The sequence below is a fragment of the Pithys albifrons genome, chromosome 5 (genome assembly GCF_047495875.1).
Source record: "Pithys albifrons albifrons isolate INPA30051 chromosome 5, PitAlb_v1, whole genome shotgun sequence".
In the NCBI taxonomy this organism is placed as follows: Eukaryota; Metazoa; Chordata; class Aves; order Passeriformes; family Thamnophilidae; genus Pithys; species Pithys albifrons.
The window spans coordinates 73,405,215-73,432,327 of NC_092462.1; the positions used below are offsets into that span (position 1 = coordinate 73,405,215).

Below are 27,113 nucleotides of genomic sequence, written 5' to 3' on the forward strand. Positions count from 1 at the left end.
GCTGGGAAGCCACCAGGCCAGCCAGGGTTGGGAAATCTCTCCCTGTGCTTCACAAAGGATTTTGTTGGTGGTGGTTTTTTGTTTTTTTTTGCGTTGAGTCAAGGTGGCATTGCGGGGATCAGAGTCCTGTGCCTGGAGCAGTTCCCCACCAGTGGCTCATCCCCTGTGGTTTGTCCCCCTAATGGGATGTCACTGGTGCCTGTCTGTGGGAAGGGAGGCCGGTCCACATGGTCTCATGTGACCAACTTTCCTTGCAGCCCAGCAAGAGAAAAAAATAGGAAAGAGCAGGAGAACAGAGTGGGAGGTCCTGGAAGGTGTTGAGCTCTCACATGTGCCTGCCCCATCCCTGGAAGTGTCCCAGGTCAGGTTGGACAGGCTTTGGAGCAACCTGGTCTAGTGGAAGGTGTCCCCGCCTATTGCAGGGGGTGGAATGAGATGATCTTTAAGGTCCCTTCCCACCCAAAACATTCCATAATTCTACCTCCCTGCAACTCATGGAAATCATCCATATCCAGCACATCACTGTTGGACCCTCACACAGGACCTGATTGTTCACTGTTATTTCTCCAAGAGTTCACCCAAATTCCCTGGGGAATGGGAGACTCCTGAGCCACATGCACTCCCTGGGCACCAAGCAAGGGGCACTCAGTGTCTAAGGGAGCCTGAAGCAAGGCCAAATCTTCCCACACATGGGATTAGATGTGGTAATCCCAACCCTCATGGATGGGAGCTCATCCAGCTTCTTCCACCACCTCCCGCAGCTCCTGCCAGCTCCCCGGGGACACCTCAGACATCCCAGGGCATCCCAGGCATGGAAACACAACTCGTTGATAAAGGACCTTCTCTCTGGACTGTGCCAGTGCCGCCCCTCTGCCCTCCCACTGCTCTCACTTCACTCACACACGTGTGTAATTTCACACCTATTTCTCACGGTGTCCAACTCTTCAGAGTTCTAGGGAGTATTTTAACGCCACGAGATGGCAGCACAAAATCGCCTTTCCCCAGAGCGCGTTCGGGTTGCAGAAGGTCCCCCGAGCCCCGTGCCGGGGAACAGTCAGTGGTCTCACCCCAGGGGTGACCCCAGGAGGAGAAAATATCCAACCCCACCAAGTGCAGAGCCAGGATCCACGTTTTGCATCACTGACCACCTGCAGTTTCACCATCCACTCATTGCAAGCACTTCGATTTCGTTGAGCTTCTCCATCTTTCAGGCGCTCCTGTGACAACTCCAAGGTGACTCTAAGCCTGGTTTGGACACCCAGAGCCTCTTCTCTTCACCCCAAAGCACTGAGGAGCTCGTTTGATGTGCTGAGAGGTGCAGATGAGGCAAAGCAAGACCACAGGTGGTAACAGAAAATCTGAGAGAGCTGGACTTTGGACAAGGAAATGGAATGACAGAACAAGGGGAATGGCTTCCCACTGCCAGAGGGCAGGGTTAGATGGGATATTGGGAAGGAATTCCTGACTGGGAGGGTGGGCGGGCAGGCCCTGGCACAGGTTGGGCAGAGAAGCTGTGGCTGCCCCATCCCTGGAAGTGTCCAAGGCCAGACTGGACTGGGCTTGGAGAAACCTGGAATAGTGGAAGGTGTCCCTGCCCATGGCAGGGGGATGGAATGAGATGGTTTTTAAGGTCCCTTCCAACCCAACCCATTCTGTGATTCCATGATGACTATTATTAATGTGCTGAACTTCAGACAGATCCGTCCTGAAGGAACCCAGAAAGCTGCAACTCTCCTGCCTTTGAGGCTTTTTTTCTTCTTTCTTCCAGCTTTGCATCTCCACACAAGGGAATAAACCTCACAAGAGGGGATGTTGGGCTGAGAAAGAGGAGCTGGGTGCTGCAGTGAGCCCTCAGCAGCAGCAAAGCCAGAGGAATATGCACCAGTCAAGGCAACATGTCTGGTCAGACACAAAGGCACATCCCAATCTGCTGCTATTCCTACATGTCTTGGCATCTCCCAGGGGTTCCCAGTCTCCTTTTCTGCTTTGGGTCTGTGTTTACTACTGCAAATAAATCAGCACTGGGGAAATTAGCACCCCCTGGCACAGCCTGGCTTGTGCCCACTTGCAGTTTGGAGCCCAGCAGTGGTCCTGGACAGCTCCTGAAGGGCAGAGGGGATGGGATGAACACTGCAAACATCCACAGCCCTGCACCAGAAAATCATGCTGGGAGCCTTAAACATGCTGGTGCACAAATCTGGATGGTTCCCTCTGTGTGTGGCAGCACAGACAACTACAGGCCACGTAGTGCCACCAGCTGGACTTAATTCATTGGACTGGATGGGCTTAGAGCTCCTTTCCAACCTTAATTTTCTGGTGCTGTGATGAACAAGCTGATGACACCAAATGTGTTCTCTGCTCACTGCAGAGTTGTGCGAGGAGGGATGTTAAGGCAGGAGCAGGACCTGGCCCACCATTCCACCACACTCCTCGTGCAAGAGAATCTTTGAGCACTCACTTCAGCTTTTCTAAAAAAGATCCTTATAAAGCATTTCTTGCTGCTGAGTTCAAGGATCACAGAACCACAGAATCATTCAGGTTGGAAAATTCTGACATCATCAAGTCCCCCAGCACTGCCAAGGCCACCACTGACCCATGTCCCCAAGTGCCACATCCACATGGCTTTTAAATCCCCCCAGGGATGGGGACTCTACCCCTGCCCTGAGCAGCTGTGCCAGGGCTGGACAGTCTTTTCCGTGGAGAAATTTTTTCCTAATAATTTTCCTAATAAAATGTTCATAATTATTTGTCCTGGATCTCCCAGGAAAGGGGCAGCCAGGGATAGAGATGCCCATTACCCTATGGCACCATCACCCACAGAGCTTTGGAAACCCACCTCTGACAGCACCCTGCTGTTCCCACCTACCCCCCTCCCCACCCAGCCAGGACAGCTCTAATTAATTCTGATTAATTAGATGTCTCTTACCTTCCCAGCACCCACACCTGGGTGCTACCAACCTCCATTCTCCTGCTGAGCTCTTGGTGGACACTGCTGGAGAGGAGATGGGTCTTGGAGAAGTGGGAGCAGGTGGGAGGCCCTGTGGTGACACCACCTCTCCTTGTCACATGCTCAGGGTGGCCTTTGCTGCTAATTTTAAGCACCTCTGAGTAAACAGACGCTAAATTTAGTGTCTTTGGAACATGAGCCTTGTTTTAAAGGCTGAGTTGCTGGTGGCTGATGGAAGCAGAGGAGTGAAGGAGAGAAGGACACAAATCCCTGCTTAGCAAAACCAGACACCATGGTCACACTGTCTGCAGAAAAAGGAGCTTTGAAACACTGATCAGCAGCACAGCAGCTTTTCTTGGATTTCCCATGATAAAGAAGCCACAGCAGTCACAGAATGACAGAATCCTTTAGGTTGGAAAAGACCTCTAAGAACATTAGGTCCAACCTTTGACCCACCACCACACTGTCAACCAGACCAGAGCACTGAGTGTCACATCCAGGCATTTCCTGAACACTTCCAAGGACAGTGATTCCACCACCTCCCTGGCAGCCCATTCCAATGCTTGACAATCCTTTCAGGGAAGAAATTCTTCCTGAATTTCTTCACTGAAGAGCAAAAGCAACTCCTTGTTTTTTCCTGAGCCATAGCTTCATACCCTCAAAGGATTTGGTTTTCTCCTCTAATTCCACTCAGCAACAGATCTGGCTGCTGAGAAATCATCTCTGGCTCCTTGAGGTTGAGCTCTGAGTGACTGAAGCTGAAGAGATTTTTCCTCTTTTGTTCTCTTCAAGCATGCTGTGCTCTCTTCCTGCAGCCCAACACTCTTCCAACTCACCAACATGAAAAGGGAGTTTGCTTCTGAGATAAAATGGGAGAAAAACATCAGACATTCAGCATACCACCATCCTTCCCAGCTTCCCAGCAGCCAGGAAGGCATCCCACCTCCACACCACAGCAGGGAATCAGCACAGCTCAGCTGAGGTTGGAGTCACTCAAAGTTGGTGCCTCCTCTGCAGACATCTACCTTGGGATGCACTGACTCATCCACCAGAGAGGGATTTTTCCCTCTCTTTGTACCTTTTCCTCCTTTCTGTAGCTCATTTATCAACATGACTCCCACCACACACACACACAGAGGGTGCACACACTTCACATGGGGCAGCAGATGCCAAACCAGACACATCCTTCACTCCTCACTTGGGGCCCTGGCCAGCAGCCAGCCAGATGGAGAAACGGAATGCAGGGAGATAAGGCAGCAGCTGAACACCCCAAGTCTTCATCCCGAAAACTTTTTTATTTTTGGAAACCATTTAGACATTTTTAAACTATGCTGATAGCTCCAGTATGTTCACTTGACTTTAAAGAACAGGATTTCTCTCTCTAAGGAAGGGGGGAAAAAAGGCTTTTCTCATTCCAGATGGCAACTTTCACAAGGTCCAGACAAAGATCATCGAGTCCCACTCCTGGCCCTGCACAGGACAACTCCAGGAATCCCTACCATGTGTCTGACAGTGTTGTCCAGATGCTTTTTGAGCTCTGGCAGCGTTGGGGCCATGACCACACTGACTACAATCCTGTCAGCTCTGCCCTAACTGGACCTCTTTGGTCTGGAATGCATTGCTGGAAGAGGAAAACCCCAGTCCTGGGAGATTCTTCCCCACAATCACCACATATGTGATGTATTTCTAACCTGTTTTCAGCCTAAGGAAGGTTTTACCCTGGATGCCTTCCCAAAGGTTTGCCTGGGGCACATCAGGACAGGCTTGTTGCAGTATCTTTATTCATTTACTCTGAGTTCCTTTTCAAAGATTTTTCTCGTTAACCTTCCCTTTTTCATCAGTTTTGTTTGTAGCCCTTTTTAAACACTTTTGAATGAGATTTCCAAGTGGTTCTGCTTGGTCAGCATGAGAGGTGTCACTGCCAGAGCTGCTCTGATCCCACCAGGAGAAGCTGACAGGCTTCTAAACAAACCTGGTCAGACATTCCCCATCCTTGGCACTGGTGTTTGGTCTTCCTGTGGTTCAGCCACACTGGCATCCCTGCCCAAAGCAATGACTCTTGCTGATGAACCAAGACATTTACACACAGCTGGGTTCAAGCTGAGCATAAAGAAAGGGACATGGGGATACTCACCGTGTATCTGAGTCCTGAGGTGCCACCTCCTCACAGAATATGTGCACTGGTATCCCAGAACCTGCTGTGCCCTGGGCTGGTCTCACAGTGTGGGCAGCAGGGCAGGGGGGGGATTGTGGCCCCTCAGGAGAGCCCCCAAACCCTGCAGAGCTGCCCCAGCCCTGGGCAACAACAGCCCAAGGCCGTGGAGCTGCTCCAGCAAGTGCAGAGGAGGCCCCGGAGATGCTGCAGGGCTGGAGCCTCTCTGGGCTGGAGCCAGGCTGGGAGAGCTGGGGGGGTCACCAGGAGAAGAGAAGGCTCCAGGGACACCTGAGAGCCCCTGGCAGGGCCTGAAGGGGCTCCAAGAGAGCTGGAGAGGGACTGGGTACAAGGCCTGGAGGGACAGGACATAGGGAATGGCTTCCCACTGCCAGAGGACAGGGTTGGATTAGATTTTAGGAAGAAACTTTCCCCTGTTGGGGTGAGGGTGGGGAGGCCCTGGCATGGGTTGGGCAGAGAAGCTGTGGCTGCTCCATCCCTGGAAGTGTCCAAGGCCCATCTGGATGGGGCTTGGAGTAACTTGGGCTAGTGGAAGGTGTCCCATGTCAGGTACTACATGTAGGCCCTGTGGAAAACATATTTTAATCCAGATGTAATATGAGTAAGCCAAGCTTTCACATTCCTTCAAAATTCCTTACTACTGGGAACAGCCTTGACCTCCCTGAGAGAATTCTTCTTCAAAAGTGTCACTCAGACTTTTGGACCTTCTTTTGTGGGGACAGGGGGTGAAAACCTCCCCCCTTTTGGGTATTGCTGTCCCATAAAAGATGGTGTTTCACCAAAGATGTACCTGCAGAAGGCTGGTTCTTATCACTCTTCTTGCCCACAATCCCACACCACTCTGCATGTTTTTCCACCTGGATTAGAGCCCTCTCCAGCTGCACCTGCATTGCCAAGGTATCCTGGGGAGGTTTAACCTGCACTTTCATCTGCTGCACAGGCTGAACACTCTTCCCCCAGTGTGGTTCAAGAGTTTGTAAAGGACAAGTGATAGGTCAGGCTTTGACACTCCCTTTACAGGCTGCACCACACCTGGGCAGTTCCTGGAGAAGCACTCCTGGGTTAGTTTCCTTAGGGAGAAGCTTGATTTGCACACACCAAACCTCTTTCGTGAACCAAATCCATTTTTGAAAAGTGGGACTGACTGGGGTGCTCCCTTCAAATCCAAGACTCTGTTTAGACCAAATGTGGACACAACTTTCAATGCTTTATTTAATCACCTGTTTGTCTCTCTGCTTTGATAACTTCCTGTGGACGGGCTGAATGATCCCAGAGGAAAAGAACCTTCCCCCAGGGAATTATCAGCAGATTTCCTGACGAACAAATGCCCACAGACAGGTGACATAGTTAAATATGGGACACAGAGTGATCTCTGTGTGAACCTGGCCAAGACAAACAAGCTGTGCCTCTACCATGTAATTCTTTGAATGATTAATTAAGATCAATCAGCTCATTGAGCATACATATCTATCTCAAGATTCTCCTGCTCCAAATTCTGTAGGAACAGAGAAAAACCCAATTGCTATAACCTTGAATAAAAGAGTTCAAAGTCACTGAATGAAGAACCCAGGAAGCACCACAACACTCAGTCTTTTTATTACAACATTTATTTTAGTATAGAAGGCACTTACAATACAGAAAGAAAAAAAGAAAAACAATATATGATAGGCACCAAAAGTGAAATGAGAATTAAAATGACAAAGAAACAGTTTACCAGACCAAAGGAGCACCCTTCCCTGTTAACAATACAGCACATGGAAATGAAGCTATGGATGACTAACATTTTTAACAATTAGGGGGGGTTGTTTTTTTAATAGAAAATATAAAGGCTGTTCTACTGCGAACTGAAGTACAAAAGAACCCCTCCCCACACCTGCAGGAGGATTTGGGAGGTGTGGTGGTCACCAAGAAGGCTCTTTCAGGTCTGGCACTGCAGGAGGTCCTGGTACATCTCAATGAGACGAGCAGCCTCTCTCTGCCCCGAGAGCACAGCACCGTGGGTTGTGGAGTAATACTTCCTGTGAGTGGCCTCCCCCGAAAACATCACCTGCATCGGCTGCAGAGGACAGGAAAAAGGGCACAGCTCAGCAGAACTCACTGGAAAGCAGATGTGAGGCTAAAGGACACAGAACTCCCTCTGTCCTCCCACGCAGAATCATGGCTTGGGTTGGGAGGGATGTTAAAGATCACCCAGTTCCAACCTCCCTGCCATGGGCAGGGGCACCTCCCACTAGACCTGGTTGCTCCAAGCCCTGTCCAACCTGGGACAAAACCTTAAACAAACCTGCAGGAGGCACACAGCACCTTTTCTGCACCAGCTCCTCCTGTTGCTCCCCTAAATTACACTTCAGCCTTTTAGGCATTAAGGTAATTTTTCTTCTGGACAGTAACTTCAGGAGGAAAAACTAGTCATGTCTCAAAACCCACATGGTGAGACAGTGCTGTATCTCTTACACCAACACTTACCATAACTCCAACTCAGCTCTGAGGCAGGAAGTTCAGGTACCTCTCTCCCCTGGGAACTACACAGAAAGATTCCCAGAAGTCCTGCTGGGTTTTTTAAGTAGATTTCTGTGCTGAATAAAATTATTTCTGCTCTGGTGGAGGGAACAGACTGGGCAGCTGCTTAGAGGCTGCATTTCCATCAGCCTTTGTCTTTGGATTTGGACACATAACCCTGAATGATGGGGTGAGTTTGGCTTAATGTGTTCCTGCTCATCAGCTGAGCTGTGGTAACCATCTCCATGTGTGCTCCTTGCTATATTGCAAAGGCAGTGTCTGAGGAGAAAATTCATCATCCCCAGCCAAGGACTGGGCCTCCCTCAGCCTGCACTGCCAGCAGAGAGAGATTTCCTAATATACACCTCTGACACAGTCAGACCTTGACATCAGCAGGGTAATGTATTTAATAATAAGCTTTAAAACAAGTGTTTTCCTAAGGAATTCTGAACTGGACACTAAGGCTAATGGTCACTGAACTCGGAGAACCCAATTCCAAAAGCCAGAAAGATAAGCAGCTCTTGATAAATTCAAGAAAAGACATGGGAATCCCTGAGATGTTGTCATTCCAAACATTAAAATCCTACATACACCATTTGTCCAGAGAGGAATGTACAAAAAAAGAAGGGAAAACACACCATTGAGGGCCAAACCAGGGACTGTCTTTTCCAACCTCCCTCCCAAATACCCAGTGCCCAGCATGGCACCAGTTTTGCTGCCACAGCCCCAGCTTGGGCCACACTTACAGGAGTTTTGGAGCTCTCAGCATAAGGCAGTGGTTTAGCGAGTTTCTCCACATCAGCCCCACTAGACCCAACCTGGGTGTAGGAGTAGGAGCCTCGGAAGTAGGGATTGCTGCCCCAGGAAGAGCGCAGGATCCGGCGAGGTTTCGGAATGTTTGGATTCCCTGGGTGGAAAGCAGGAGAGAAAAAGTAAGCCTGTGCCAAAGGAAAAGAGGGCAATGCCTGGGCAAGGGGTGGGGTAGCAAGAGGTCAGTCTGGTTTACTGAACATCCACCTTAACAGAGCCTGCAGGTTCCAGGGAAGAACCCCTGCCCTAGTTCAGCAGCTGGGACCAGTTTATCCCTGTGTGGGGGTGACCAAAGCTGGGCATTCTCCACCCTCCATTCATTGCCCACCAACTGTTCCCAATGGCCCATTGGCAGCAGCTGCCCAGGGTACACCTGAGCCCTCAGGCTGGGAGCTGGCTGGGAAAGAAGCCTGGCAGAGGAGCTGGGAGAACTCCCCTCCAGGGAGTCCTTGGCACCTCCACACCCACCTGAGGGCTCAGCTCTGCTCAGGGGCCACCAACGATTCCAAAATCCCCCCTGACTCCCAGAGTCAGATCCCCCAGTGTGGAACTGTCTGCCCTGGGGGAGGCACTGTGGGCTCCCACCTGCACCTGAGGGGAGAGAATCTTGGGATTTGGGGACTTCTGGGACTACTCATTGGATCCAGAGGAGGAGCAGAACCTCGACAGGAGGAGCCCACCTCCATCTGCACCAACAGGTTTTTTTACCTCCTTTTGCTTTGGACTCGAAGGAACCACGTGCGGCTCAGCTCAGGGGCCACCAAACCCCACTGTGTTTGTGCCCCAAGGGGCTGGGTTACACTGCTGGGGTTTGTGGGTTAAAAGCAATTTCTCTCTGTGTCATTCTATTTACTGTAGTATTTTTTATTAAATTGTAACTCTGACTTATAATGTCTCTTGTGGTGGGTTCATTTCTCCTGCCGGTTTACCTTTGAACTAGCACAGCCCCCAAACCAGGTCTTCCATTAATGAGCTCTAACTACCTATGTAACAGAAACAGCATCCCTTTTAATCTCAGCTCTTCCATTTTCCAGGGAGGTGATGGAGTCCCCATCCCTGGAGGTGTTGAAGAATCAACTGCACATGACACTCAGTGCTGTGGTTTGGTTAAGGTGGTGATTGGTCACAGTTTGGACTCTGTGACCTTAGAGGTCTTTTCAAACCTAAATAATTTTGTGGTTCATTTTGGGAAAGATCATCAAAATGTTTATGTTCCTGAAAGACTGGGGAGCTTCAGTGAACCCTGGACAACGTCTAGCTGAAAATACAGAGCATCTTCTGGTCTCATTTGTGGTGGGGAGACCAGTGGTGATGAAGCCTATGATTGATCTCACCTAATTTTAGGTATTTAATTGGGAGCCCAGTCTAAACTGGATGTTTAGGTGGTCTTGAGAGAGAGATGTACCTCCAAAGATAAATGGATAAGGATCTTAGAAGGCAGATCTTCATTATGTGGGGGCACAGAAAAAGCTGCCAGAAAGTTCTCAAAACCTGTATCACTCATTCCAACTGCAAGACAGTTGCCCCCAATGAACTTAAATTCCAGAAGACCCATTTTTCAGAATGCACACCACAGCATAAGAAGACTTTTGAGGTTGGAAGTAGGATTTCTAGATTGCTGTAGGATTTCCAGGACCTCTAGATGAGGGACACTTGAGTGCACCAATGATCATCAGCCACTGCCCCCATCCCAAAAAGCCCAGGAGCACATGGGATCCAGGACTGCAGCCAAGGCAGTCTCCCACCAGCTGGTGGCACAAGAGCCTCAGGTACAATACAGAGTCAGGTACGAACAGGGAGACTCCCTGGCTGGGCTGGTTTGGGACCATCTCAGTGTCACTGACTCTGTTGGAGTCCCATGATCTTATTTGGCTTGGCAGGAGAGGAATGGGGAGATGGGACATGGAGAATTCCAACAAAGAGAAATTCACTCTACAGAAACCAAGATCCACCCTTGAGGCAACCTTGAGGCAGGGGTGGAGTCCCCATCCCTGGAGGGATTTAAAATTTGTGTGGATGTGGCACTTGGGGACATGGTTTAGTGGTGGCCCTGGCAGTGATGGGGGAACAATTGGACTGGATGGTCTTAAAGGGCTTTCCCACATAAACCATTCTGTGATTGTAAGAGACTGTCACAGGAAGAAAGAGTTCTAAGACATGCCTGCAACTCACACAGATCCTGTGCCTGCTTCAGATCCTGACTGAGACAACTCAACTGCTTTGAGACAACCTCAATCCCCCAATTTCCTCATCACAGCTTAAAGAGGGCGACATCCAACTGTAAAGGTTAGTTAGGCACTGCATTATTTAGTTCTTCTAAACTATTATTTAGTTGAGCCTTCAATTCCTTGAAATCAGGAGCAGGTTACTTCCCTGGTTCAGCTTCTGCTTTCAGGAGCATTGTGTGGCAACCAGAGTTATGGAATACAGGGCTGGAATAGAGCACAAGCACTTGGATGGCCTGCCCAGAGCACACTGTGAACACTTTTCTAACCAGCAGCGCCTAGATCAAAATATGTCCCAGAGCAGCAAATAAATACAGGCCACAAACAAAACACATCCTACAAACCAGTGTTGTTTCAGGAGTAACAGCTTTGCACAACAAAGCCTCTAAAATATGCTCCTCCAGGACTCTTCAAAGCAGGAATGCCTGGAAGTGGAAAGCCCAAGGGAGTCTAAAAACAGGGAGTTCTCAGATGTGTCAAGGAAATAAGTTACCGTGTTTTATTTTTGAGGACTGTGGGAAAGCCCAGGAGAGCACACAGAGCTGTGAGACAACAGGCCCTGACAGGGCCATCCATCACACTGCACAAAAACAAGTACACAAGGCAAGTTCAATACAAGGAGTCTCTGCACAGGGCTGCTGGTGCCTCTGCTGTGGCTGGTGTGTATTTCCATGTCCAGGTTCCCACAGGAGTCAACAAGATGTTGATAAACCCAGAGAAGAGCAACGAGGCTGGAGAAGGGACTGGAGCACAAGTGCTGTGGGAAGAGGCTGAGGGAGCTGGGGGTGTTTAGCCTGGAGAAGAGGAGGCTCAGAGGTGACCTCAGCACTGTCTGGAACTCCCTGAAGGGAAGTTCTGGCCAGGTGGAGGTTGGTCTCTTCTCCCAGGCACTCAGCAATAGGACAAGGGGGCACAATGGGCTCAAGCTCTGCCAGGGGAAATTGAAGTTGGAGAGCAGAAAGAAATTCTTTGCAGAGAGAGTGCTCAGACATTGGAATGGGCTGCCCAGAGAGGGGGTGGATTCCCCATTCCTGGAGGTTTTTCAACTGAGCTTGGCCGTGGCACTGAGTGCCATGATCTGGTAAAGGGACTGGAGTTGGACCAAGGGTTGGACTTGATGATCTGGGAGGTCTTTTCCAACCCAATCCATTCTATGATTCTGTGATTAACATGAGGAGCACACGGTGTTACCAGCAGCGAGAGGAGGGTTTGTCAGCCTGCAGGTAATGCCTCAGCTCTGTGAAAGGACTGAAATGTGTTCACAAAAGGGTCATCAGCACAGTGATACAAACCCAGCAATATTTGACAGAGCAATTTTCAGACTGGCAAAAGCACCAGCTTTGTCCCTCTGCAGCATCTCCCATGGATGACCTTGCGCAGGCAAACATCGGACTTCCCACAGGGAACTGCTCTTCATGTAGCAACTCCATCTGAAGGGAAACTGCAGCACAGCAACATGAAGTGTGTGGCCCTGGGCAGGTGGCAGAGCCTCAGGGAGGGATGTGTGAGGCAGCTGTCAGTGTGGAGCAGGGGCAGGGGCCTGGGCACACCAAAACACAGCTGCACCAGCTCCCAGATCTGAGTCCAGCCTCCCTCCCCAGCTCTGTGCTGCAGAGGTACCAGCTCTCAGGAGCTCCTTTCAGGTTCTCCAGCACATCAGACCACATTAGCAAGACCCAGGTGCCCACTGTGCAATGACAGTGCCCCTGCATCCTGCATTTCTGCACCTTTTAATGTCAGCAGCTGCTTCTGAGAGCAAAATCAAGAGACCTTCCCTTCTGCTGCAGGGAGAGAGGAGGATTTTGGTTGAAGGTCAGATGGGAGCATGTAACATGAGCTCTGATCCTGAACTAGTGTTTGCAGGACAGAAATTACAAAGATTGGGAGCTACTCCTTCAAGGAAGGTATTTAATTGGACTTTCTCAATCTGCTATTAAACATGGGAAACACATACATGCCTTTGCTTTGCCTACAGATAAAGTAATAACAGAAATGTGGAAAATTCTGTTTCCACTGCCCAAAGAGAGATAAAATGGCTAAAAAAGGGATCTTGGCCTTCACTAAAATAGAAGGGCACATACTTTTTTGCCACAGATTTCCACTTGTGAAGATATGAAAGATAACTCCATGAGCCTCACTCAATCTCATTCAGCTCATGGGAGGTGTGGCTACAGAGATTTATTGGTTGTGAGGCTGATGAAATGCTCATAAAATCAACCCACAGATCTAAATTAAGACACTCAAATTTAGTTGCTTACCTGAGAGCAGGGATCTAAGATTCCATCAAGGGATATCTGTGGTCCTACCCACACACTAGTGATACAACCACCAGAGAGACATTGGGGTACACCAGACACCCACATGAGCTGGGAGATGTGAGGCAGAACCTAAAAGAGATCTGCTCCCTTCCAGAGAAATAGCTGGAGCTCAGGGAGGACAACTCAGGCCATCTCCAGGCACAGCCTGACAGGCTCCAGTGATCCAGGCCTGTGGCTTCTGACTCTTGGAGCTCAGCCAACAAAGAAAGCAGAGCAAGACTCCTAATTGTTCTGAGCTATTCCATTTGATTGGATCCAGTTGTGAAAAGCAGTAATTGTCAATGGTTCTTAGGTCAGAACAACCCTCAGAGCTTTTCACAGCAAAGCCAGATAATCCATACCACCAACCTGTGAGTGAAATTTAAGGTCAATTCTCAGAGAGGGATTCTCAGTGCGAATCTGAAAGAATGGATTTAACTTAGAACTGGTCTAACACACCCTGAAGCCAAAGGAAAGGCCACCAAGAGCAACAGACTGGGAAAACACAGCAGAAGATGGGAACCCACCTGGTAATGCATTAATTCTTTCTTAGAAGAATAAGAAATTAAGAGTGTGGGGGATTTCACACCCAGAACATGAAAGGCACAAAAGGCAAAGTGAACATTAAAAGGCTCATACCACCTACTTTCATTGCTTAATACAAGGCTCCCTCTATATTCAGGAGAGAAAAGGTGCTTCAGAAGTTGCCACAAAATACCAAGTGAGTGTGGAAGATCTGAGCTGCCTTGTGGAAGAGCCTGTCTCTCCACTGAGTTTAGCATCCTGGTAGGACTAGTTTCCTAAATTGGTTCACTGACTTATGCAAACTTGAGTGGTGGGAAAGGCTTTAAAGGCTGAGTTTGGTGGTATGAGTTGGACCAGAGGAGTCCAGCCATGTTCAGAAGTGACTACAGGGATATCACAGACTGCTGGTCTAATGCCCTCTCCCACTCCCAAGGGAACAGATCAGCAGAGAAGATGGGAGGTGTACATAGAGGTGAGCACATTCTGTTATCTCAGCCAGCCTGGCACCTGGCCCAGAACAGCCCTCAGGTACTGCTGCTTCTGTGAACCTGCCAGGGAAAAGGGGAGAAAGGGTAACAGGACAAACCCAGCTCCCTTAGCCAGGCCATCCTGCAAGATCTGTGAAAAGGTTTTCCACAAACTAGCAAGTTTTTTGGGGAGCAGAAAGTGGAACAGGTCATGTTGTGCAATGGGTGCTCCAACAACAGGTCTTCTGTTTTGAGCAGTGTCAAGGCCAACTGCCAGTTGACGCACAAAATGCTCATTGCAGGGCAAAGCCCTGGTAAATTCAGGCTGAAATTCTCCAGGGATAGATACCGTGGGATCAGCAGGAGGCTGAGACAGAGCTCACCCTGCTGAAGAGCTTGATAGACAGTGACCAGGTGCCACATCAGCTGAAACAGCAACTGCAGCACATATCCAGGACCCAGTGCCAACATATTTCCATCCTGGGAGGAAGAGCGGAACATCCAACACACGCAAACAATAACACAGTGAGGCCAAAAGGAAGAGGGAGAGCATATTCCCATGTGCCAAACTGAGAAAGACCCAAAGAGCCAAATTCGCTGATGAATTGAGGTGCTTTGGAAAAAAAAAAGTATCTTAAGCAAGAAAAGCTGCAACAAATGAGGTTGTTTGTATGCTCTGGGAGATGTCAGCACTGGAACAACTTGGCCTGAGAGAGAAGAGCCTCCTGCTATCCCTGCCTAGAGCAGCAGTTGCTTGCTGAGGTCATGGGGGAAGAAGGTGAGTAGGAATTAATGTGACACAGAATGCAGGGACACCCAACACCCTTGAAAACAAACAGCTCAGCAGGCACCAGCTGAAATGAGGGTGCAGGTCTGGGCACTGCATTACAGGTTCTGAACCCACTGTCTACCTTGGGATTTCTGGAAAGAGGGGTATAACCTTAAACCTCTTTTGGCAGTGCTCGGTTATGCAGGCAGTCCTCAGATTCCAGGGCCTTTTCAGGAGAAAAGGTTCTTCCCCCAGAGCAGTGGGCACAGCCCCAAGACTGACAGAGCTCAGGGAGTGTTTGGACAACACTCCCAGCCACATAGTGTGAATCTTGGGGTGTCTTCTGCAGGGCCAGGGGTTGAACTAGATGCTCCTGAGGGGTGTCTTCCAACTCAGCATATTCTGTAATTCTGTGATTCTCTAGATCTCCATATCGTTGGTAGCAAATGGTCTGTAAGAACAGGGGAAAGCTACACTTGTGGAGGCAAAGTTCTCCAGTTAGTTGGAGGTCCATGGAAAGAGGAAAGGACGGAAACCCACTGGGTGCTGAGATTTGGCAGAAAAATATAAATCATTTAGTCACAGGACCCATGTCTAAAAGAGCATAAACCACATCTACTCTTGAGGACCCTACTCTTATAATCATGTATAAATTCAAAATCCTTATTTCAAAACTGCTAACGAGTCCACCTCTATTTCTTTCAGCCATCAGAGAATCTCTAAGACCTCTGAAGATAGAAAAATCCCTTTTTTTTGGGAAGGTGTGTGACCTCTAGAGAAATGACTGCAGACAAACTAAGGCCCAGCAGTCAAGTTTTACTAGTTTTAGTGATTTCATCTTGGATTTTCTCAGAATAATACACTCAAGATCTGTCTTGCTTTAACTGCTGCCCTTAATGTGATGTGTGCCCGGTAAATACAAAGTCTGTAAAGTCCAGGAAGGTTGAAGTGATGCACCCAGAAAATGGGAGCTCCCAGGATCAATGGATTGTTTGAAATTTAGGCCAATGACATTTCCACAGAGCTGATATTTAATGGAAGTCAGGGATGTGGTTCAACCACATCTCAGCTGATATAAAATGGTTCAACTTCTGAAAGAGCCCTGCTGTTCTCCACAGCTGAGACCAGCCCTCAGAGCTACTGAGTCCAACAGCTTCAGCTGCTGGGGAGTTATTCGTGTGAAGAGTTATTTGTAATTAAATACAGCAGAGGATGTGGAATCCTCAAGCACTTCTGCCCACCACTTCCTGAGCTGGTTATCAGTCCCTCTGTATAAATAGCTCCCAGGCACACCCAAGCAGGAGCTATGCTGGGAGCACACGCACATTCAAAGGGATAAAATGCCAAAGAACTAAAAATGACTTGGAAGCATTTCCTTCCTCGTGGTTACCCAGCACCCCAGCCCCATGCTCCCTCTCCCACCAGAGCACGGCTGACCTGTAAATTTACGTAGCATTTCGGTGCAGGTTTCTGCCACAGTTTCATCATCACACTTCTCCATAATCAAAGCCTCTTCTCCACAGATCCAGCCACTGAGCACGTGGCCGTACCTCTCCGGTGGGTACAGCACGTCAAAGCTGCAGATCTTCTTGTACCACAGCTCCTCAGGGTAAGTCAAGCTCTCGCTCTCAGCCTCATCTTCCCATACAAACTGGATGCTGTTGCATTCAGAGCTCCAGAAAGGCTCTTCAAACTCCAGGAAAATCTTGTCGGTCGTATTGATTCCAAGTTTCTCAATAGCCATCACCTTCTCCTCGGGCAGGCGGGGATGGAACAGGCTCTCATGGCGTTTCTTCAAGACTCCCAGCGACACGGTCACAATGACGTGGTCAGCTGGGATGAACTCACAGTCCTCGCACTCCACGAAGACATCAGAGCCCTTGTTCTCCTCAGGGAGGTCACTGTTGTGGTCAGCCACCCTCTCAATCTCCTTGCTGACCGACTGGTTCCAGTGGATGCACTTGACCGGCTTGCGGAGCTGAATGACAGCCTTGGGAATGGAGCGGGCCAAAATCTCCACGATTTTAATGAAACCACAAGGAATGACGTGATGAGCCCCGGGGATCTCGGTCCATTCCCCAAATTCACTCAGCGAGACTTCATCCATGCTGTGGGAGCTGCTCTCGCAGCTCTCTACCTAAGGGAATGCAACACAAAAGCAACATTGCCACAGAGCAACTCCTTTTTGCCACAGCACAACATTTCAAGGGCACAGAGGAGCAGAACAGGGTGGGAGTTCTGAATCCCACTCTGAAACCATGTTATTTTTGATATGAAAGAAGTTTTTGGCCATAGAATCGAATAAAAATCAATCCTCAGCCTTCCTTTCAACCAGAGAAACCATTTAGTGACCGTAATGAGCTCAGGTTGCACCAGCAACAGTTGCATCATGCACAGTTCAGAGACCTCTGCTGTGGAGAAAGGCTGAGAGAGCTGGGAGAGCTCAGCCTGGAGAAGAGAAGGCCCTGGGGAGACCTTCTAACACCTTCCAGTGCCTAAAGAAGCTACCAGAGATCAGGAGAGGGACTTTGGATGAGAGCCTGGAGGGACAGGACAAGGAGTGACAGCTTCAAACTGAAAGAGGGTCAAATTAGATTAGCCATTAGGAAGGAATTCTTGACTGTGAGAGTGGTAAGGCCCTGGCACAAGTTGCCCAGAGAAGCTGTGGCTGCCCCATCCCTGGGAGTGGCCAAGGCCAGGTTGAATGGGGCTTGGAGCAACCTGGTCTAGTGGAAGCTATTCCTGCCCATGGAATCTATGATTCCATTATGTCTTTGCTTCTGGGTTACAGTTCTGACTGTTTTCTACCCTTTAAAACCCACTCCACTGGCCAAGGACTGGCTGTTTGGTGCTCCTGCAGCAGAACCTGGAGTTGCATTAATCAAACACTCATTCCAGCATTAATAGATGTTCCCATAAGGACCACCATGAAAAACTTTTGGCAGCACCTTCCGCTGTCTGCAGCTTTCAGCGTGCTGTCAGACAGTCAGCAATCAGCAAACTCACCATCTGCTGGAGGTGAGAGGACTCCATACAGAAGGAACTGAAGGAGACGGGAAAGGGAAATGCCAAGATGTGAGACACGTGTGTTTGATTCCCTTGATGTGATTACCAAAGCTTTAGATTCATTAACCTGCTGGTTAATGTTTGTAGGATTATTAGGCATAGCTGTAGCTTCCAACAATCCCTGGAACAAAGGCAGGATGTTTGGGCTGTCTTGTGATAAGCTTCTAATGATAATCCTGATGCACAGGACACAGTGATCTCAAATCTTCAAATCACCAGTCACGATCACTCACACACTATAATTCTTTAAGCATTTTAAGCAAGGGGAACATTACAATTCCTTGCCTCACCCTCTGACCCATTTTCCAGGCTTTTCCACACTAATGGCTGTATTTGGAGGTCTGATGAGCCTAGACCCTCTCTCCCTGTGGAGCATCCTGGTGCAGAGCAGGAGTGTCTGTGCTGGGATCAGGTGTCCAGCCAACAAGCCAAGGTTGTACTAGATAGTTCACAGGCTGCTCCTGTCACTGCAGGGACAATCAGGTGGTTTCCTGATCATTGCCCAGAGACTCCTGTGCAGACTTGAGTGAAGACCCATCCTCAGAGTCTCCTGAGGTTTCACCCCATCTAAAGGCTGAGTGAGAGCTTTCCAACACACAGCCAGGGTCAGTTCTGCTGGCCCACAACACAAACCTGCACTCCAGGGTACACAATAGGATGCTCATCCTGCCTGGACACTCCAACAGGACATTCCACATTATGAAGTCAAACAGTGATGGCAGTTTGATTCTTTCAACCATGAAGGCAAAATGCCAGGGGCAAAAACAAGCAACTACCAAGCCTATACTTTTCCTGAGACTGGTTAATCCCCACTCTCCTATCTGATAGTCTTAAGTATGAGAAGCTTTGTTGTTCTCAGGTATTTACACACGAGAAGGGATTTGCAAGACTTGCAGAAAAGGCTCTGGCTGTGGCAACCTGTAGCAACCACAGAAGAAACCACCAGCTGTATCAAATGACTAACCCTGTCTGCATGGGTGATCTTGCATGGATAACTCAATAAACAACTGGCCTTCACGTGACAGCTCTGGAGATGTCCTGTGACACAAGTTTTGGGGTTGGGACACTGAGGTATCAGGCTCAGGACACCAGGGTTCAAACCTCAGCTTTGTCACAAATCTCCTGTGAGACTCTTTAAGACTTTACTTCTCTTTGGTTTAGGTTCCCACCTGTAAACAGTGAACTCCATACACTCCCCTATGTGACAAGGTGCTGCTTTGCCTCCTCTGCCTCATTTCAGAAGCTTTTAAGTCATTCTGATTGAAATAGAAATAACTGTTACACTCTACTTGAGGAGTGCTCAATGCAGCTTAAAGTCCTTGTCCCACAGAGAAGTGATATAGCCAAGGCATCAAGGAGATAAAAAGAACTAGGAAAGCCATGAGGAAAGATCATTAGGGCATGGGTTTATACAATCCACCTTCAAAAATTTTATTGCTTTAGCTTCAAAATGCTTTCTGGGGATTTCTTCAGCAAATTACTACTATCAAGGTTACCTTTCTTCTGGTCTCTGAGATATATGCACAGGCAAAAAACACTCGGGCAGGATCACAGTGTGAGGCACAAGACAAGACACTACTAAAAGACCCTGACAATAAAGTAGTTTCAGGTGGTAAAAAAAACATTAAATCACATCAGGAAGCTTAATGGGGCCTAAGAAAGCCTCTTCTAATTAGAAAGCTTGGGATTTAAGGTAAGAAAAGATAGAAAAAAAGGAGTAAAGGCATTGTTTCTGTCAGCTCACTGTCTCTGGATCTGCCTCAGGAGGAGAAGTTGTCAATATAAAAACAAACTGCAAGAGAGCAGAGAAACCAATTCCCCACTGCCAGGTCTTGAGGCTCAGGATTTGTCTGCTTCTAGCTAAAACCAAAACCTTCAGCCCACTGACATGCACACATACCTTCAGGTACTGCTGGATCATGGCCAGTTTCAACCTCTTGACGGCCTCTGTGTCATCCGGGTCGGCCTTGACACGCTTGCGCACGACATCCCGCGTGAAGACGCCCACACTGTTCTGGCTCTCAGCATTGACTGGTTTACCTCGTTGGAAGAACTCCTGAGTCAGGTTATAGACCTGCCAGAGACAAGACAGAAGGATGGACAACATGATTCCCAGTAGAACCCAAGCCTCGAGCAGGATGCTTTATCCTCCACCCCAACCCCGCGCAGTCAGAGCACCTTCTCTTGGGGCAGAACCCACAGGCTTCCTCACATCTTCTCCCACCTCCATGTCTCAGGTGCAATCCCAGGTTGCTCTAACCTGGCACCAGCCCTTCCACAATCTCCGTTATTTAGAAGGAATCCAGCAGAGTGGGAGAATTCAGTTTCATAGCTATTTCTCTACTGTCCCATAAAAATCAGGAATCAACCAACACAGCAAGAGAATTCCATGTGCACACACGTTTTACTTGTTGAGCACAAGACAGGTATAGATCCATGGAAAACAGTGACATCTCTAGAGCCCCACACCAGAAGCCAGCCTCAGGAAGACTCCCTTGTGACAAATCACTCTTCTTTGAAGAAGATACTCCTGACAATTTTTTAACCCCAGTCTTTCACCATATAAGCTACTTAAAAGCAAGAAAACACCATCCCACTCAGCCTGCTGCTTCTGCTGCCTGAAGGAACTTATATTCTCTCTAATACTGCCAGAAGAGCCAGCAGTTGTATCATGGCCCTTCATTTCCACGGAAAATCCCCCAGGAATCTTTCAACACAGGAAAGATTTCAAAAGACACCTCTCAGAAGTATAACTCATCCCATTAACAACTTGTTTGTCCAGAATGTGTCCATTTACATCAAGCCACAGGGTGCACAGTGCTCTTACTAGGAGAGGTGACATCCCTGCTTGGCAAGTTTTTCCTGTCAAAGACAGTTTGATTACGACTTTTTGGAGACAGATTATTTGCATGTGTTGAGAAGTTGAACTCAACAGTAAATATCTGGTAGGAAGCTGGCAGAATTGTGGCAGCCTTGCCTTCAAAGGCTCCTACAGCTTTCCATTCCCTGCTGATAGGGATAATCCACCATGGTTTAGGTCCTCTGTTTCTCCCCAGGAACTTGATTTTCTCTTGGGTTTAGGAATGAATTTGACGAGGCAAAACAGAGGGATGATAAGGAAAGGGAGTTGGTGAGGAAAAATGCACAGCAGCGATAGGAGTGAGAGACAGCAGGTTTGTGAGTGAATGGAGGAAAGCGACTTGATAGGGGCAAGTAAGGGATAAGGAGGAAACTGAAGAAAATAAGTGAAAGAGTGAAAAAAAAAGAGGAACGAACTACAGAAACAGAGAATAAATAATTACAAGAAAAATGAATGTAACTGGTGAAGACAAGAAAGAAATGCAGACACTGGCTGGGACACAGCCTTTCCAAGGAGATTCCCAAACAAGAAAGGTAAAGCCCAATGCCCAACACGAAATCAAGGCTCCCAGCAAAGGAAATAGTGCCTTCTCTGTTCCCCGTGCCAAAAGCACTCAGGCAGTTTCAACACCCCTTGGTTCTCAGGTCCACTGATTTCCGAGGCCCCAACCACTTCCAGCAGGTCCGAGTGGCACAGACCTTGCGTCAGCACAACCAGCTCAGCTTTCATAAGCTGATTGCGCTCTGTAAGCAGATAACACAGGCACAGGACAAGCAAAGCTGTGTTAAAACCCAGCTACCCCTTGGCCAACAGGAGAAGTGAGCCTGGGTATGTTTTTGTTAACCATTATATTCTTCACTGCCGCACAGAGAAAGGGGCAGAAAGGCCCAGTGCTGGAACCATCCCATTGATCAGACAGCAGGTTGAGTTTAATCACCATCAGGAGTTCTTATTTTTTCTCAGAATCCCCAGTATTTCTTTGGTTTGCAAGTTCAGGAAGCGTTTGGACAATGCCCTCAGACACATGGTGTGATTTTTGGTGTTGTCCAGGGCAGGGCCAGGAGTTGGACTCAATGATCCTTGTGGGTCCCTTCTAACTCAAGATGATCTGTGATTCTTGGGGATGCTCAACTATTTGATAAAGAACAGAAGGCAAAGCTTCCTAAGCAAGAAGCACAAGGAGAAATAACAGCAAGTCCTACATTAAGGGAAGAATTGTTAGAATAAGAGAATTAAAAAATGCTCAGAATGTGTTCTTTAATGTACAAATGCAGTGAACACATCCTGTGCAAGAAACTATGGAAAAGGTTCACTAGAGGCCCTCATTTAAGGTAGATCTTCAATGAAGCAGGAGCAGAATTGTGTTGGCTGGAGTTGGAATTACCTAGGCCTTCCTTTACCCAGGCTGATAGTAACAAAGCAACAAAGCATCATCATTCCTATGGGACCACCACTGAAGTCACTGGGAACAGGCATTCCTAAGATCTGAAAACCCATCCTCCTTCAATCATTGCAGCATGATGTGATGACAGCAGGGTTCATGAGACAGTTCACAGGGGCTTTCTCTCCAAGATCCTGGTGAAAGGTAGCATCAAGAATGACCTGGAAGATCCTGCTGATGACAAAACATCCATGCAGAGCACCGTGCCCAGCAGCAAAGAGAGCCAACCACATACAGTCCAGACTCCGCTCCCTTTTCTATTATTGCACACCTGATACAAGCAGAAAGCAAAAACAATGAACAGGCTGCTTTAACTCCCAGCTCCTACCACTGGCAAACTCCTCACAGCACAATGAACTAATCACTTCTCACTCTAAAGCTCCTCCGGCTCTGGGCAGAACAAGTGGCCCTAGAAGCTTGTCTGGAAAACAGCAGCAGGAAGCAAAGACACAAAACACTTCAAACAACCCTTCATTCTCAGCAGATTTCCTTCCCTGACTTCTGAGGGTTTATATACAATCCTGAAAGGAATTCATAGAATCACAGAATGGTGTGAGTTGGGAGGAATCTTAAAGATCATTTAGTTCCAACTCCTGCCATAGGCAGGGACACCTTGCACTGGCCTGGCCCAGCCTGGCCTTGGACACTCCCAGGGATGGGGCAGCCACAGCTTCTCTGCCCAACCTGTGCCAGGGCCTGCTCACCCTCACAGGGAAGAACTCCTAATATCTAATCTAATTTGACCCTCTTTAAAGACATCACTCCTTGTCTTGTCACTCCACACTCTTGTCCAAAGTCCCTCTCAGCTCTCTTAGAGCCCCTCGAGGTATCCCCGGAGCTTTCTCTTCTCCAGGCTGAACAACTCCAACTCCCTCAGCCTGGGGCTGAAAGACAGAAATGGCTAAAGGTTAGAAATTTAAAGGAGTTAATTGAATGTCCATAATCATAAAACAGCCTCACTTCAGCTTACATCTTCTGCCTTCTTTCTGACCAGCTCTGGAGCATCCCACAACCAGGATCTGTGCAGAGAACGTGGATTCCAGCAGGGATGTCCCCTCTGTTACCTACTGGCTTCTACCTCCATGTGTTCACTACATACGTGCTCCTCCACCACAGGAAAAGGCCATTCCTTAGGAAGAACAAATCTAAATAAAGAAGTTTCTCCACACTGAAGGAGGTCAGGAAAGCACATCCCAATCCACACTCCTTCCTGTCAGCGCCGGTGACGATCCGTAGCATTGTCTTTTTCTCGCTTGGCTTCCAAACCGCAGTGACTTAATACCCGGGCAGTGAAAAAGCCTGAGGAGACAGGTCTGGGCTGTTCCTAGGCCAGACATCTGTCAGTGCAATAGAGGCAGGGAGGGGACCGTGACTCTCGGTGGCCCTTTGGTCCTGCTTTCTATGATAACTGCAAGGCAAGGCACTGGAGCTTAATTGGGGATGGCAGGAAGCCCAGCACGGGGTGGGGGTGAGGAGAGTGGAAAACGTTGTCATTCTTTGGCTGCATCCCTCCCCCAGAAGCTGCTGCGGCACACAGGAGAAAGCTGACAGATAACAACGCTGTTAATTAGCTGACTGTTAAAGGGAGGGTTCCTGCAAAGCAGGTCTTTAGGGACCACATCCTTACTGAAAAGCTGAAGTAAAAACAGGCACTTTTTCTAAATCAGGCTGTCATTTTTCACCTGCACTTAACTTGTCCAGCTCACCACCTCCCTCCCACCCTTCACTAACACCTAGCAGTTGGCTTTAAATACCTCTTTGGAGAGGGAAGTGAGGACTTAGCGGGGACAGAAAAGCAACTCTGAGATAAATTGTCCTTGCTAACATTTTCCCAGGAGTTATACACACACACAAAGCCCAAAGCCCTCAAAGGCCACACTTCTGTTTGCTTTTCTGAGGGTCATGAAGACATGGCGTAAGCTGGAAGAGGCCAAAATCCTCCCCCAGCCCCAGAATTCCCCCAATTATCCTAGAAGGAATAGAGAGGAAGATGGGAAGATTATGAATACATGGCATGGGCTTCACACCCTGGGGAACCTCGCAGTGCTGGTGTCCCTTTCCCTTTGGAGACTGACCAAATGGAGGGACAAAGACCCTGAGCACTGTCAGCACCACAAAGCACAAGGTCTAAGAAGGACAGCGTTTAAACAGCAGTGGCTGGAGAGCTGTCCCATCCTGTCTCATGGTGCTTCCCTGGGCAGTGAGTGGTTGGAAATCCAGATGGATGCTCTGCAGGACTGGAGACCTCCCTTCAAGGCATTGCTCCATTTGCAGGGCTCTCCCAAGGAGGAGTCAGGACACCTCAGTCAGAAGCTCATGACAGATCCTGACTGACTTCAGTGCAGGGCAACAGCCTCTCAGAGGGACCTTTTTGCTACAGAAATGAATTGCTGAGCAGTCTTCAGGCAGCTTGACTGCCTGGCTTCCTTGTAACCAAATAAAGGCGTTTATGAGGCGTCCCTACAGCTATGAAAAATTCAGGCTACTGCAAACAAAAAAGAAGCAAAACTTGTACTGAAGTACAAGAAGCCAGCCAAAAAAGATTGGACAAGTGCCTGGAAAAAGCCTAAGGACTTTCCAAATGAATTAGTGAGGCAAAGCTCTGGAGGTACAGGGGTGCTTAGCCTTTCACTCCAGGAAAATTCAGCACACAGAGACCTCACCTTGCTAGAAATGAGCTTCAGAAACTCCACACACACCAGGGAAGCACTCGAGGGAGACCCCCTGCACTTTGTATTCCCCAGAATTTGGTGTCCAGATAACTGGGGCTAGAGAGATGCAGATGGAGAAGCAGAGCTGAAGGCACATGCTGCAGCCCCAGCAGCAGCTGCAGGGAAAGCTGGGCAGTGTGTGAGTGAGTGCGTGGGGAGCGAGCTGGCTGTGCAGGGAGGGCAGGCCTTGGGAATGGGCACAAATCTAGCCCTGTCCATTCAGGAATACATTTTCATAGAATCATAGAATGGATTGGGTTGGAAAAGACCTCCCAGATCATCAAGTCCAACCCTTGGTCCAACTCCAGTCCCTTTACCACGGCCAATCTCAGCTGAAAAACCTCCAGGGATGGGGAATCCACCCCCTCTCTGGGCAGCCCATTCCAATGCCTGAGCACTCTCTCTGCAAAGAAGTTTTTTCTCATCTCCAACTTCAATTTCCCCTGGCAGAGCTTGAGCCCGTGCCCCCTCGTCCTATTGCTGAGTGCCTGGGAGAAGAGACCAACTCCCACCTGGCCAGAACTTTTCCACTGTTGCTGCCAGTCCTCCATCCTTGATTAGGCTTTGCACCCATCAAGGGGTTGCTGGTTGTTGTGTGAGGGTTCCATTATTTTCGAGTCATAGCCTTTGTTAACTCAGTTTCTTATAAAGAGATGAGATAACCTGATGGTGGGACTGCTGACAGTAACCTGAGAAGGGTCTGGATGCTCCTATGAGGCAAGGGAGGAGTCTGACCTCAGAACTTAGTTACTCTAAGACAGCTCTTTACCCTGGACAACTTTAAGATGTTTTAACAAAAGCACTCAAAAAACCTTCCTCCTCAAAACAATAAAATGCAGAACTGAACATCAGCTTCCTGCTGTTCCTCCTCCCCAGCACCCATTCCATCACCAGTTAAAGCAAGAGAGTTCTGGCCAGCCAGAATAAAATATGAAATGATGGAATGGACTCTAATGAAAATAAGAATGAAAACTTTGAGGGAGTGGGGGACTCAACAAAACACAGACCAGAAATGCCCCAGCCAGACTCAGCATGTGTGGAACACTCTCTGCACTTTATGCCAGAAGAAAAGGTCCCCAAAGCGACACACCTTCTGCACATGCTCCTGGCTGCTCACCCTCCAGAGCACTTGTATTTCCTCCAGTCATTTTAACAGGAGATTTTCAGGAGATCACGTTGCTCGCCTTAATTCTCACTTTTCCTACTCAGCACAGGGCAGAAACCACAGCCAGCTGTCTTAAATCACTACAGATCAGCCAACCTGGCACCCCAAGGGGTTGGGAGCAGGCTTTGGAGGAAGGCAGAGAAAGCACCTCCCAGCAGGAGCAATTAAGGGGTTGGCTGGTGCCTGTGCTTGGCTTCAGCTGTCCCTTACATATTTTTTATCGCTGTGAGTGCCTGTAGACATTTTTACAAGCCATAAATGTGAAAGCCTTTTCTGTCTCCTAGAGATAAAGATACCCTGTGGCAATGATAAGCTAATTAGGTGTTGCATAAAGCAGATTAACTTTTAATGTGTTGTTCTCTCATGTCACTGGCTGCCCCTTTCTCTCCCCTTTAAAAGAAAGGGTAGATTTACCAAATTAATCATTTCTAAAACACTGGTACCTTGTTATAGCCGTTATCTTACTGGGTTTATCTCCAAGTTAAGTAGCTCTCATCTTTGTATTCTCTTCTCATTTTGGAGTCTGTCCTCCCTTTGCTGGAGATTTTCCTATCATCTTCCAGGCAGGATGATCACTGAGCCCTGCCTGCAGTTTGGCAGAGTTCCATTTACATAAATAATGCTGCTCACTGCAGCATTTTCACTTACTCTTTCTAGCCCTAGTTGCTCTTAATCTTCCTCCACACACATCTCACCTGCCTGGCTCTGGTTCTGTTTTTAATCCACTAATATGAAAAATTGTTCAGATGATTTATCTTCAACTTGTCTAAGAAGTTGTCCACAGGCTGTTAAATCCTTTCCATACCAAGGTTTCTTTGACATTCTTACTACTCCTCCCTAAAACTGAAATGATTTTGTGCCATCCCAGCATCATTCCAGTTGAGAGACACACAACAGTGCCAAAGTCTTTTCAAATTAAAAAGAAGGAAAAAAATCCCCTTTTCTGCTCCCCACCTAATTCTTGATAATTCTTTACAGGCTACAGTGACTCTTCTAATGCTCACAGACATATTTTTAAACAAATTATGCAAGAGTAACCTGAACCTAGTGTGTGTTCAGCCAAGAGTCAAACGCTGAAGTTCCCTGTCAGATGAAAATCTTGAAGGTTTTAGGCATGGCTACAGCCTGATGAAAATACTGATGTTTTGCTCCATTTTA

General features: G+C 48.3%; 1 protein-coding gene across 1 annotated transcript in view; it reads right to left on the bottom strand.

Annotated features, from left to right (window-relative positions):
• Positions 1-6,705: 6,705 nt before the first annotated feature.
• The window catches only part of SMOX (spermine oxidase), a 55,161-nt gene continuing 34,753 nt past the window's right edge, over positions 6,706-27,113 (bottom strand). The window contains exons 4-7 of the mRNA XM_071557043.1: positions 19,679-19,852; positions 16,150-16,849; positions 8,366-8,526; positions 6,706-7,176 (exon numbers count right to left, since the gene is read on the bottom strand). Coding sequence (XP_071413144.1) covers positions 7,039-7,176; positions 8,366-8,526; positions 16,150-16,849; positions 19,679-19,852 — 1,173 coding nt within the window. The 3' untranslated portion in view covers positions 6,706-7,038. The remainder of the gene's footprint in view (positions 7,177-8,365; positions 8,527-16,149; positions 16,850-19,678; positions 19,853-27,113) is intronic.